Source organism: Entamoeba invadens (assembly GCF_000330505.1).
Source record: "Entamoeba invadens IP1 unplaced genomic scaffold scaff_1105074725673, whole genome shotgun sequence".
In the NCBI taxonomy this organism is placed as follows: Eukaryota; Evosea; order Mastigamoebida; family Endamoebidae; genus Entamoeba; species Entamoeba invadens.
In genome coordinates this window covers 21,923-34,559 of record NW_004443789.1, presented here as the reverse complement: position 1 = coordinate 34,559, position 12,637 = coordinate 21,923, and the positions used below count along the sequence as shown (strand labels likewise).

The following is a 12,637-nucleotide window of genomic DNA, read 5'->3' as shown; positions in this document are numbered from 1 at the left end:
GAAATATTATATAAATTCTAGTAAATTAAATAGTAAAATTATCTATAAAATAAACTATATAAAGCCTATATAAGTCAAGCCTCAAAACTTCAAAAACAGATGTCGAAAGCCAATTACCAAGTTGTACGGTTTAAACACGAGAAGTTAGTTTTTGAAGCCTTATTTAAGCCTGGCTGTGCTTTAAAAGTCCAGTAGGAAAGTTGAGTCTTTCTAATGCGACATTTTCGGATGAGATCTATATGGCGCCCCACCAGAAGGGAACCCTATCGAAACCTACGGACCTTGCAAAGGCCTTTCCGGGCTTAAAGGGAACGGAAGCGATACTTCAGTTCATGGCGGAGAAAGGTGAAATCCAATTTACAACAGAAGAACGCAAACAACAGACTGAAGAGAAGAAGAAGAGACTTATAGAGTACGTCCACATGTATTACGTTGACCCAACAACAGACAAACCGCATCCCGTTGTACGTATTAATAACGCGTTTGAAGCTATGCACCTTGCAATTGACCCGGACGCGCCAATGGAAAAGGAGATCAAAGAAATTGAAAAGAAGATCAATGCGGTCTTACCCATGAAGAGAGTTGAGATGGAAATAGTGGTTACCATCCCAGAAAATTACTGTAAAGTGGCCGACCCAGTCTTAAAAAAGTCTGGGAAAGTGGCCGGAATGAATGAGGGCGGAAGTGATCGTGTCTATCGAGTCACAATCGTCCCTGGTGACTTCGACACAATCAACAAGGAACTCGCTAAAGTGACTCGATCAAATTACCAAATCGACACCCCAGACGGTCACAAAGTGCAGAAGGATAGCAAGAAGGGTGGGAAGAACAAATAGATGGTAAATGAATGGCTCTTTTGAATATGAAAGACAAATTCTAGTTTAAAGTTTAAATTTACTATAAATATAGTATCATATTTGATTCTAAATAATAATTATAAACAATTAGTTAAGTGTATATCAATGTATTTATCTATTATAGTTTCTCTAACTTTTCAACAACATCCTCGATGGGCGGTCGGTCTGCAGGTTGTTGTTTCCAACACTCTGTGATAATCTCAAATTGATTATCAGTGACAAAACCTGGCTTTTGTCGTCGTTTTCCAGAGGCCACAAAATCAACTATATTCCATGAGTATTGGAATTCACTTTTTGGGAACGCAACACCCCAAATAAAGCATTCATACATTGTGATGGCAAAAGAATAGATATCTGCAGGTCTTTTGTACTTCATTCTGTCGAGTGTTTCAGGCGCCATATATTTTGGTGTTCCAACCCCTTTTGTGAAAGTCATGTTAGTCATCAATAAATTGACGTTTCGACTTGAACCAAAATCAGTCAATTTAGCATTTACTTTTACGTTCAAATCAAGTGAAAAGATTAGAATGTTGTCTGGTTTGATGTCTCTGTGTAAGATCCCATTTTCATGTAAATAGAATATGGCTTTAGATGCGTCTAACATGTATTTAATACGTACGTTCATCTCAATTTCTTCACTCTTTTTGTGATTCATTAAGTCTTGTAAACTTCCAAAGTCCGCAAATTCAGTGACAAGACATATTCTCTTTGGCACAAATACTGCACCATAGAAATGGACGATATAATCACTTCTGAACTTTTCTAGCATCTTCACTTCTTTTTCAAATTCTTCAATTTGTTGTCTTGTACATCCTTCATTCTTCATCTTTTTAATAGCAACAATATTCCTCCTATAAGTCCCTTTGTAGACAACTCCAAATGATCCTTCGCCAATTTTCTTTTCTTCTACAACTTCTTCATAATCAAGTCGTGATGAAATGACTGTTTGAAATCGTATTGGAATTTCATTCATCTCAGGAGTACCTTTCTTCATGTTAACGGATACTAAAACCAATTTGTCTGTTACAGTACATGTACAAAGTGGAGTCACAAAAATTTCAAATTCAGCTGCTTTACCAGATGGAATTACAAATAACTCAGGCGTGGTTCGAATGGTGTATTTGTCACTCTTCTCTTTGAAACTGAATTGTACTTTAATGGCAGTCTTATCACCATTTCCAATACATATCAATTCGCGACTTTCTTCTGTGACTGGAATCTCAATTTTGTCGTCTCCTAAAAGTTCAATTTGGTGCTTATTTACCATAACACGAGAAGTGCCGAGTTTCATAAAACTGATGTTTGATTTGTTCATATCAAAGATAGCTGTTTTCTCGCGCTGTTCTTCAAGTTTCATATATTGCATAATATACTTCACAGAGAAACAAATGATGAGAGTTACTATAATCACTACTATAATGACAAAAAGTACCCATATTAATATAAACCACCAAACTGCATGTGTATCACAATGATCTCCATCTTCACTTGGAATGTACCAAAAAGAACATTTGGAGCATTTGGAATTATGTTCTTTTTTACAATGTTCAATTGTTGAAAATAAAACACAAGACTGTCCTGATAAAATGTAGTTGGATACACATGAAGTGCATTGACCACTGTGTGTATTACAATTTACACAAAAAGGTGTTATTGAGTCACAGGAAGTACAAAATTGTTTATCAACAAAAAAGCCATCATTACACGTGTCACACCCATTTGGCAACACTTTTTTACAATTGATATTTTCAGAATTAGGAACACATCTTGTCGAATTAGTTAACAAGAAATACTCTGATGCACATCCTAAACACGTTGAATTGGTGTTACAAAATTGACAATTGGAAATACATGGTTTACAAATGACATTATCTCTATAATACCCATCCATACATACGGCACAGCCACTTGAAGATGTTCCTGGAATTGCATTTTTACAGTTTTCTGTTGTTTCTTTTGAATCAAGACATATAGTTGTGTATTCTTTAAAAGCATACCCACCTTTACACAATTTACAAACCAAAGTTAAATCATTTTGTTTAACAGAAGCGTCATCCAATTTAAAAGAGCGCGTACTCGATACACTTTCTAAAGAACAAACACTACAATTATTGCCACAACTCATACACGTCTTTTGGCTGTTTAAATAAAACCCATTTGGACAACTTAAACAGAAGTTGTTTGTTGTACTAATAATTTCACAATTCTTATTGATAGTAGAGTGACACTCGCCGTCGTACAAATAACTATTTTCTGAACATTCTACACATTTATTAAATTCACATTTTGTACAATTCACACTTTTATCACATAATACACATTTAGCACCATTAAAGTACCGTGTGTTCAATTCAGCTTGACATCTGACACACATACCATTTTCAATAATCTCACACCCACTGTTTAATGTACAAAAGCCATTTAAATCTAAAACACCTTTTGTGCATTTTGAACATCTTTTTGAATTACACGTTTCACAATTTTCACCATACGTTTCTGAACATTTAGTACACTTTGTTTCTTTATTTTGAATTATATTCACGTAATACCCCTTTTCACATGTTACGAAATCTTGTGAATATACAGTGCCTTCTTTGTATGGTATACATTTCCCGTTTTCTAAATAATATTTGGTGTTACATATAACACACCTCATGCCATTTTCAACACATACATCACAATTATTATCGATACACTTTTCACAACTCGTTACAGTAGAGTAATATCCACTATGACATAATATTGTATAATTCAATGAGAATAGTTTAGTGTTAGTGTTGTCATACGTTTCACATTTTCCATTTTTCAAATAATAACCATTTTTACATTCGATACATGTAAATGAATTTCGTAAGGTATTTGACACGCACCGATTACAATTGGAACCACAACTGTTACACGAATATATCAAATTGCCATATCCAATTTTACAATCTTCACACCCAAAATTTTTATTCAAATTTTTACAATTTGAAACAGAAGACACATCATAACATGTATTTCCAAATAATTTCCCGGTTTTGCATTGAATGCACTTTTTATTTTCGTTAAAATAAAATGCGTCACACATTCCATCATTTTTAATGTAAATTTGTGTATCGCTTGATTCTGTAATTCCCAATTTTTGTGTTATAACAACACAATCTCCACTCGCTGTAATTTTAAAAGAAGTACTTGTATCATTTATCGATATAACATTTTTATTGGTATTTGTGAATATAGCTACATAATTACTTTTTTCACTTCTCAAAACAAAAGTTCCAACTGGTGTGTTTATTGTTGAAGAAGCCATCAAAATAATTTCATCAACACTTTTAGTCATTTTTAGTATTGCTCCACTCGACGTCACATAAATCGAACTTTTCACACCTTCATTGTTTTTACTTGGAGGGCAGCTGTAATCAACTAAAGAAGGAAAATTCCTTTGATAGAATACATTTGAGTAGTAACATACATGTTCTCCACATCCATATTTTTGGCAATCTGAATATTGCGAATTTCCCATGAAAATTACTTGTCCGTCGCATTTCAGATTCTTATTAATAACTGTTCTATTATAAGTGAACATGACAGGATACACATAATTCAATACATCATTATAATCACTTACATCAACACTGAGTTGCATTTGACTTGGTTTGGTAATAAAAAGTGGAGTTCCTTTTGCGCTAATTTGATTAGTGGATATGATTTCTTTAATATTGAAATTGTTTACTGTGTCTTCAACAACAGATGTTACTGTATCTTTTGCAATTCTCAATGAATCGATTGTAAATTGTTGATTTGTGAAATGAACTTCAGCAAAAAGAGCACATTTCAGCATGTTGGTTCCGTCAACAACAAATGGTGAGTCAAATTTTAATACTTGAGTAGAATCATATTTTGTGAGTTTACCAAATTCAACATGAACAGATTTATACAAGTGAATAACATTATTCATTCCATATTCTGTTTTGAGAAAATTGATATTATTCACATTTATAATATTTGGTTCTACTGAAGAAGAGTGATATTTCATCATTAGAGTTCCTTGAAGTTGTACGTTTTGTAAATTAAAAACATCACCAGAAAATTGCACAACGCAATTTGATTGTGTACAAGGGCAATGAGGGTATTTATAATCGGAAGTTATTGATGTTGCAATTGGTGATGCTTTTTCAATGCACGCAATTGTTGAATTTTCATTGTTGGTTGGGCATATTCTAAGTAATCTTTGTGAGAGTAAATCAGTCATAACTTTGTAATTTGAATTATTAATTGTAACACTTGAGTATTCTGTAATTGAAGTTTTGGATGAAACGATATCAATACAAGTTATCACGGAGGAGCCAATTTCAATATTTTTAATAGCCAAAGTACCGTTCTTAATAACAAATAGAATGTTTGTATTCATATTGTTTTGTATATCAATTTTTAAAGTTGTTATGTCCATATTCATCGTGACATTATATGTTTTAGTTGTAGTAATTTCATAGTTTTCAATAATAATCTCTGTGTTCAAAATTAAATCTCCAAAAGTGTTGTCAACAACTATTTTCTTGATATCAATAACTTTGGTAGAACTTAAATTACAACTCGTTGCCAAACAGTAAAGTTGATTCCAATACGACTCTCCACTGATTTTATAACTCCCTCCAAACGTTGAAGAGAATACCAGATCAAACAGAAAAGGGAGTGTATTGAGTCCACAAAATAAATTAGTTTTTCCATTATATGTATTGGCTGTTGTTACAGTCGAACTTCCATTTAAATAACATTTTTGACTTGTACTACAGTCCGAGTTGGAATGCATAACAGCATGTTCACATTTGGTTACACTTGTAATTGAATCAAAAGAACTGCTCTTTGTTTTGTAATAAAAAATGACATCATTTGTTAAATAATTAGTAGTATAACCAAAAGTGGGTGTAGTTTCAAAGTATATTGGTATTCTGTTTTGTGAATGTATCTGTTTTTCAATCTTGACAAGTCCATTTATATAACACCCTCCTTGTATGACAAAAAGTTTGTTTAAAGTTAATATAATATCAGTTCCAATAATTAATGATTGATATGATTTCATAAAAATTATTGTATTCCACATATTTAAATCACCAATTGTAGTTGTTGTATCCGTATATGTTGTGTATAAGTCAAGGTATGATGAATTGTAAATACAGTCTGGATAATTGAAAAGTGTCGTTTGCATCGCAACGTTGCCATTCAACATCTTGCAAGAACAATCGTTTGTGTATGTAACTGGTTGTTTTTGTAATACAAATCTGTTATAATTGTCACGTTTGCATATTGAAAGAACTCCATAGTTTGTTATAAGAAATTTAGAGTCTTGCAAATACACATTTTTGATTGTAACAGCATTACCAGAAAAGAGGTAAACGCATGTTTTATTTAAAAAATAATCGTCCAACATTGGAATTGAAGATATAAAGCCAATGATTGGATATACATCAAATACACTTGAAGTGAAGTCAATATTTACATATAAATTGTTAGTGTCATTGAACTTTGTTTTAAACACCAAGTACATTCTTTCATTGATCATCGATTTAATAAAGGTTGGTTTGTTATATAAAAAAACTCTAGCATTGATTGTTGTGTCTATTTGTGTAAACTCGGTGTTAATCCATTTAAAATCTAAAATAAGTTTGTCTATATTCAGATTGTGGACTGTGAATGGCTGCTTGGAGTTGTCAGTCTGTAATACAACTTTACTATAACTCCCTCCGTTAAATCGTACATCTGGAAGGCGAACTGTTGAATCGTTGTTTGGAGTGAATGTAATACTTGTTGCGCTTACAGAAAATATGTTCAAGATATAATTTCCGTTGGTATAAGAAATTATACTAAATCCATTCTGATTACCGTTATCACACCAATAAATATTTCCTTGATCTTCATAGGTGTTACAGTAAGTTGAGAAAGCACCAATAAAGAGAATCAGAAATACAACATTCATTTTCTTTTCAAGTTTATCCAAATAATAATAATATTTCATTATTTTAATATATTATTTTTCTTATATAATAACTTAATTGTTTTTTGTATATATTTTTGGACATTTGAAAATTCAAAATAAATTTTTAACGAAATAAAATTTTGTTTTTTATTATTTGAAATTTCGATTTACAAAAAGAAAAACAATCCCGAATTACCATTTTGTTTTTATATTACAATTTTAATTGCTGTAAAAACGGGAATGTTAACCTAATTCCTTAACAAGGCACTTATCTGCCCAATGTTCTTTGAAGTAGTAATTGTTTTTAGTTGGGAATTTAAAAATGAAACAAATGTTAATTGTTTTCCAAAATCCATAACATGACAAAAAAAATATTATAAATATTTTATAATTAAATTATATTATATAGTATAAAACAAATTGAATAAAATGAATAGTGACAATGAATTAAGGCTATGAATGTGAGATATATTTGATACTTTTAGAATAAAGCCATGGTTAGAAAAATGAACATAAAAAAGCTAATTCCCAAAATTGTTGTTTTTGAGTTAAAAAATGAAAATTTCAAGTAGTTATTCTTTTTTGGACAAGTAATGCTTGATTTTTTGAATGTCATTTGTGGAAAACCTTCGAGATTACATTAAATTGATTACAAACAAGGAAGCGTTATCTATCTATTCAACACTGGATAGATGTACTAAATTGTCTGAAATTGATAGGAAACATGATTGTATCTTCTTGTCGACTGAAATGAATATTATTAAAAAGGTTAATCAAATTACTTAATGATGAATATCTCCAGTCTGAAATAACACGTATAAAAATGACACAACAGAAGAAGTCGATTGGTTCATTTGAATGGGATGGTATGTAGTGAAGTGTATAAAATGTGGGTACTGGTTTTTAATGGAAAATGTCAATTTCTGTAACCCGACTGTACTTGACAAACTTAATTCACTCTTTGAACCAAATCGGTACTTAGTGTTAAATGAACGTGGTGCTGATAGTAATGGCAAAAGTATTATATCGAAGTCATACAAAAAGATTAGGAACGTCTATTCGAAGTATTTGGTCGTTGAACAGAACTATAATGAATTTTTGGAATTAGTTGATAAAACAATTTGTAATTTACACACTTCGGACGAACAAACACAATACCACGTTCTTTCGCTTCGAATGCTCTTTGCTGTTGTGGGAACAATTGAAAATTTACAATTTGAACGATATATTATCTTATGTGTGATGCTTAGAAGTTTACATCCGATATATCAAACACTTACAAACGACTTATTCCAAGAGCTTTTTTTATCAAAAGAAGTGTTGGATTATCTACCAATTTCGATACAATTTTACTTGCTTAAAGATATTAAGAACATTTCGTTTTCTTCAACAAATGATGTCACTGATATCATTCAATGAGTTATGAACAACATTCGGTAACTAATTAATGATATCAGTGACATCATTTGTAAAAAAAAAACAAAAGTGTGATATTCTGTCTCACTGAATTTGATCAGTCGTAAACTCAATGAATTTTACAACGAGATTATTCAAACGATTTGTAGTAACTCAGAGAAAGAGGAGAGTGCAAATTTGTTTAAATACAGTAGTTTCATATATTAAGCATTTTCTATTCCATGCATCGACCCAATGGAGTTCTCCAAAACATTTCATTTCTGTTTCAAATGAATGTATTAAAATAATTAGTAATCAAATAAAAAGTGACATAAATTTACAGAGTCACGTTTCGAAAAAAAAGTTTAAGCGGATACTGAACTTTTTGGAAATGTCGAGAAATACTGTTCGAAGTGGAATGAAAAAGTACGAAAAATTCAACAAGGAAAGAATTACAGAACAAAAGTATGAAAACTTGTATCAAGAATTTGTATTGTTTTCATCATCGAATGGAGACTACTTAAAGATCAAAAGACTGTATGATGATATTGAAAATGTCAATGAAGTTGCTCAACTCATTCGCATCATTACACAAGAAACAATGTGGCAAAAACAGACTAAATTATTTTTATGAACACATTCAGAAAAATTATCCCTTTTTGGATTTGACTATATCCGTCTTGTTTGGGCTTTATTAGGATTTTCTTCGAATTGGTTTGTATAAGAAGATAGTTCTGCACTTGCGAAATGAAAATACTGAACTGTTAATAAATTTTGTTATTACATTTTCAATGAATTCTAATATGATACAAGAACAAGTAAAATGCATTGGAGACTTCATTATCCAACACATTGAAGAGAATAAGAATGTCCAGAAGTGAATTAATCAAAATAGTGTTGGTCAATGTTATTCGAGAGATGTGGGGTGACAAAGCTGGTGCGATGAAAATGATCTCATTGTTGCTTCATTTGATGACTACACTAAAAAACGCGGAAGATGAAAAAAGAAAGATTATAGAGGAAGAACAAGTGACTTATAAATATACAACTAAAACGAATCAACTTGCTGTGGATGAAGATGAATATAAAGAAGAGTATAGAGCAATGTTTCCTGACTTCTTTGTTGATGTTCAAGACTTATTAAAAACACAGAGTCTTTCAATGTAAATAGAACGAAAATAAGAAGAAGGCAAGAGTCCGAATGAGTGATTCTGAAATTCAGTTTATTATGAAACTCATTTACAAGTAACTGAAAGCACAGAAATGCCAAGAAAACTTTGAGGAGATGTATGAGACGAGGAACAAAATAATTAAAAAAATTTTGGACGAGTTCTTCAACACAAGAGATCTGCCACTTCCAAAGGAATTTGATTGTACTAGTTCTCCATTCCGTAACATTTTCATAGACAAGAAAGTAGCTATTTTAAGTCAGACGAAGGCGGAGAGAACGATTGATTTGAACAAAGATTTGAGTGTTTATATAGTCAACGAATTGCTTAGAAAATTAGAACCGTTGTGCACACATGTCTTGAAGTTGTTAGAGGAATTCCCTGAGAATGAGGTGTTGGTGAAGATCATTTCTATTATAGAGAGACTGAAGAACTTCCCAAAAGACAGACCCTCTCATGAAATATTTGATAGTCCTCCATATCTTGTTTGGTGAGCTTCAAAATTGGGAGACGGTAGCTGCGAAGTATGTTTCATTACGAGAAGAAATGAATGTGGTTGCTACTATAATACAGAAGTGGAGATGTTGGCAGTTGAAGAGTTGGGATAAAATGACGGAGAGTCTGAATGAAGATCAACTGATTCAATCCCAGGCGTGGTTTGTTAATGTCTGGAAGATGGTAGATGAGATGGTGAACAATGAAGTCGACGAACAAATAGAATTGGGCTTTTTGGAGTCAATGAATCAATTTATGTATAAGTGCACGTATGGACAATTTGAAGAGAGACTTAAAGTACTTGGCATAGTTATTCAAATATGTGAATGCTCTGAAAGTCGAAATGCGTGATTTGGGAAGGTCAGGTGATGTTGACGCAAACTTGGGAATACTACAATGTCTTTGTATCGAGAATTAAAGAAGACATAGACAGAGAGACTAAACCTGTTGAGACTAAAATTAAGGAGTTTGTGAAACTGATAATATGGAATGATATTAACCATAAAAAGATCAAAGACCAAGTGGAGAAGTCGAACCGGAAATTGTATGGATTTAAAAAGGAGTACGATGACATTTTGAAGAAGAATGTACAATTTTTTGTTCAAAGTCAGACGTTTGCGAACACCACGAGCGCTACTGATAAAGCGTTGGGACCCATCTTTAAAGAAATTCATAAGAGTGAAAAGATAATAAAGACTGTGGATTCAAAGAAGAGAACAGACAATATCGGTTATTTCATTTATAGAATTGCTGTGTTGAAAGAGAATACTATTCGAGTGTGTGTTGAAGAGAAGATGAGTAAAGAGAAGTTGGGTGTTGTATGGCTTGAGGAAGTCAAAAAAGAGTTGATTGGCCGTGTTGTAGAATTTCAGAATTTAACAGGAAATGAAGGTGTGAAGACAAAGAAAAGAGCACTTTTGGACATTTTATTGTACTTCAACTTTTGTTAATGTGATAATTATTGTTCTTTTAAAAAGTTTCAAAAATTTGTGATACAAGGATGATGTCATTATATTTTTAATGATTATTATTACAGAACTTTGTAAGGTAACAGTTTGTTAAATTTTTATTTTTTATTTAAAAATAAGATTATTTGATTATTTTTTATATTATTTATTATCATTTTGGCATTATATTTTTCTTCACGATATTCATCATTCAAATTTGGTTGGTTTGCATGATCCAATAAATTAAATGATCTTTCACAACTGCAACTGTTAACTGGTATAATAATCATTTTTCAACACTATTCATCATATTAAGAAATCTTAATAAATTTTCTTTCTTCATTATTTCAAATATCATTTCAGTTGTTATATAAGTTTGTGGGCATATTTTTTTCGAAATATTTTAATTCTTTATTTTTCCACTCCCTAAACTTAATTCTATCTTTCAAACATACAAGTTGTTTTGGTATTTTTTTCATTAACGTTTATTACTTCATTTAATTGATCAGAATCGTCTCAATTCTAATATTTTTATTGAATTCTGTTTCTTTTTCATCATGATGATAAATTATATTACTGAAATTTCCACTTGAAGTTATGATATCCATTTTTCTTAACGTTTCTTTAATTCAAATTTTAGGAATTGGTTGTTCCTTTTTCTTTTTATTTAACATTTCTTCATTTTCATCCAAATAAACTGTTTTTCAAAACTCTGTACTGGGATGCCCCGATTTTTTAGACAAATAATTACTAAATAATTTTTCCTTTGCTTAACCCTCATTTTTTGTTATAAACATTTATTCGAAAAAAACAAAATAACGAACTGACTTTTTTAAATTTTACTTGACAAATAAATCTTCCACCAAAAAATTACTTGAAAAATATAAAAAACAAACTTGGGATCAAAAATTTGATTACCATAAACCAAATTTTGCCAAAAACATAAAACAAAACTTTATAATTCAATATCAATTTTTAAATAATCACCAAGTCGTGTTCTGGATAAAAATGAAAAGTACTAATGAGTAAAACAAGCATTGAGAGAAGATAAATAGGTTAAGGCTATACAATTGAAAAGTTTTTTTTTAATTTTTGAACTGTTTATTTTATTTTAGACTCTTTTTATTAATAACCTTGATTGTTTAAATGTTTGTTTTATGTTATCGATTACTTTTTTAATTGTTGAAATGAACAAAAACTTATTATTAATTTAAGTGTTGCATTATTTAATGCAATGATGTCTTTATTACATCGTTAGTTTATCGTTATATTATCGTTTATCTTATGTTTGTTAGAAATATACAATTATACTCACGTTTAGTCACAAAATAAACCACTGACCAAATAACAAACCTGGAAAATCGGGGAAGATTTACCCAATATTTGGGTGATTTCCCAATTGTTTGTTCAATAATTGAAATTGTATTGATTTTTAAGGGTTTTAAACTGTGTACCGTTGTTGGTTCAACAAAAAGGAAAATAAAAGATAAAACAAATAAAAAACAGTAAATAATGGGAAACTAGGACAAAGGGTTTATATAAATATTGGAAACGGTACAGAGTTTTGGAAAACAGTTTATTTCATAAATTTTTCAATCTCTTCTTTTTATTTATTTTCAAACAATTTAATATCAATATCATCTCTGTTATTTGGAAACATAAAAATTATCAAGTCTCTATACAAACTATTTGCATCCTTTTTTATTATCAAACTATTCTTGTTCAAACGTATTTTGGTCTTTATCTTTTTTTATAATTTTAATGTTCATGACAGTCTCAATTAGAGATAAAATACAGGTAGGAACCAATGTTGATATC

At 30.7% G+C, this 12,637-nt stretch overlaps 5 protein-coding genes across 5 annotated transcripts; 4 read left to right on the top strand and 1 right to left on the bottom strand.

Annotated features, from left to right (window-relative positions):
- Positions 1 to 99: 99 nt before the first annotated feature.
- Positions 100 to 836, top strand: EIN_217910 (hypothetical protein; the record flags this gene model as incomplete). Its single annotated transcript, XM_004262049.1, has 2 exons — positions 100 to 143; positions 188 to 836. The coding sequence occupies 2 exons, from the start codon at positions 100 to 102 to the stop codon at positions 834 to 836; spliced, it is 693 nt and encodes a 230-aa protein (XP_004262097.1).
- Positions 837 to 975: 139 nt separating this feature from the next.
- EIN_217900 (protein serine/threonine kinase, putative) lies at positions 976 to 6,852 on the bottom strand (the record flags this gene model as incomplete). The annotated part of the gene is made up of 1 exon (XM_004262048.1): positions 976 to 6,852. The coding sequence occupies one exon, from the start codon at positions 6,850 to 6,852 to the stop codon at positions 976 to 978; it is 5,877 nt and encodes a 1,958-aa protein (XP_004262096.1).
- An 819-nt stretch (positions 6,853 to 7,671) lies between these two features.
- EIN_217890 (midasin, putative) lies at positions 7,672 to 8,232 on the top strand (the record flags this gene model as incomplete). The annotated part of the gene is made up of 1 exon (XM_004262047.1): positions 7,672 to 8,232. One exon carries the CDS (start codon positions 7,672 to 7,674, stop codon positions 8,230 to 8,232), a length of 561 nt encoding a protein of 186 aa, XP_004262095.1.
- A 109-nt stretch (positions 8,233 to 8,341) lies between these two features.
- EIN_217880 (hypothetical protein) lies at positions 8,342 to 8,906 on the top strand (the record flags this gene model as incomplete). Its single annotated transcript, XM_004262046.1, has 2 exons — positions 8,342 to 8,773; positions 8,853 to 8,906. 2 exons carry the CDS (start codon positions 8,342 to 8,344, stop codon positions 8,904 to 8,906), a joined length of 486 nt encoding a protein of 161 aa, XP_004262094.1.
- Positions 8,907 to 9,493: 587 nt separating this feature from the next.
- EIN_217870 (hypothetical protein) lies at positions 9,494 to 10,822 on the top strand (the record flags this gene model as incomplete). The annotated part of the gene is made up of 3 exons (XM_004262045.1): positions 9,494 to 9,862; positions 10,029 to 10,194; positions 10,233 to 10,822. The coding sequence occupies 3 exons, from the start codon at positions 9,494 to 9,496 to the stop codon at positions 10,820 to 10,822; spliced, it is 1,125 nt and encodes a 374-aa protein (XP_004262093.1).
- Between the last annotated feature and the right edge of the window lie 1,815 nt (positions 10,823 to 12,637).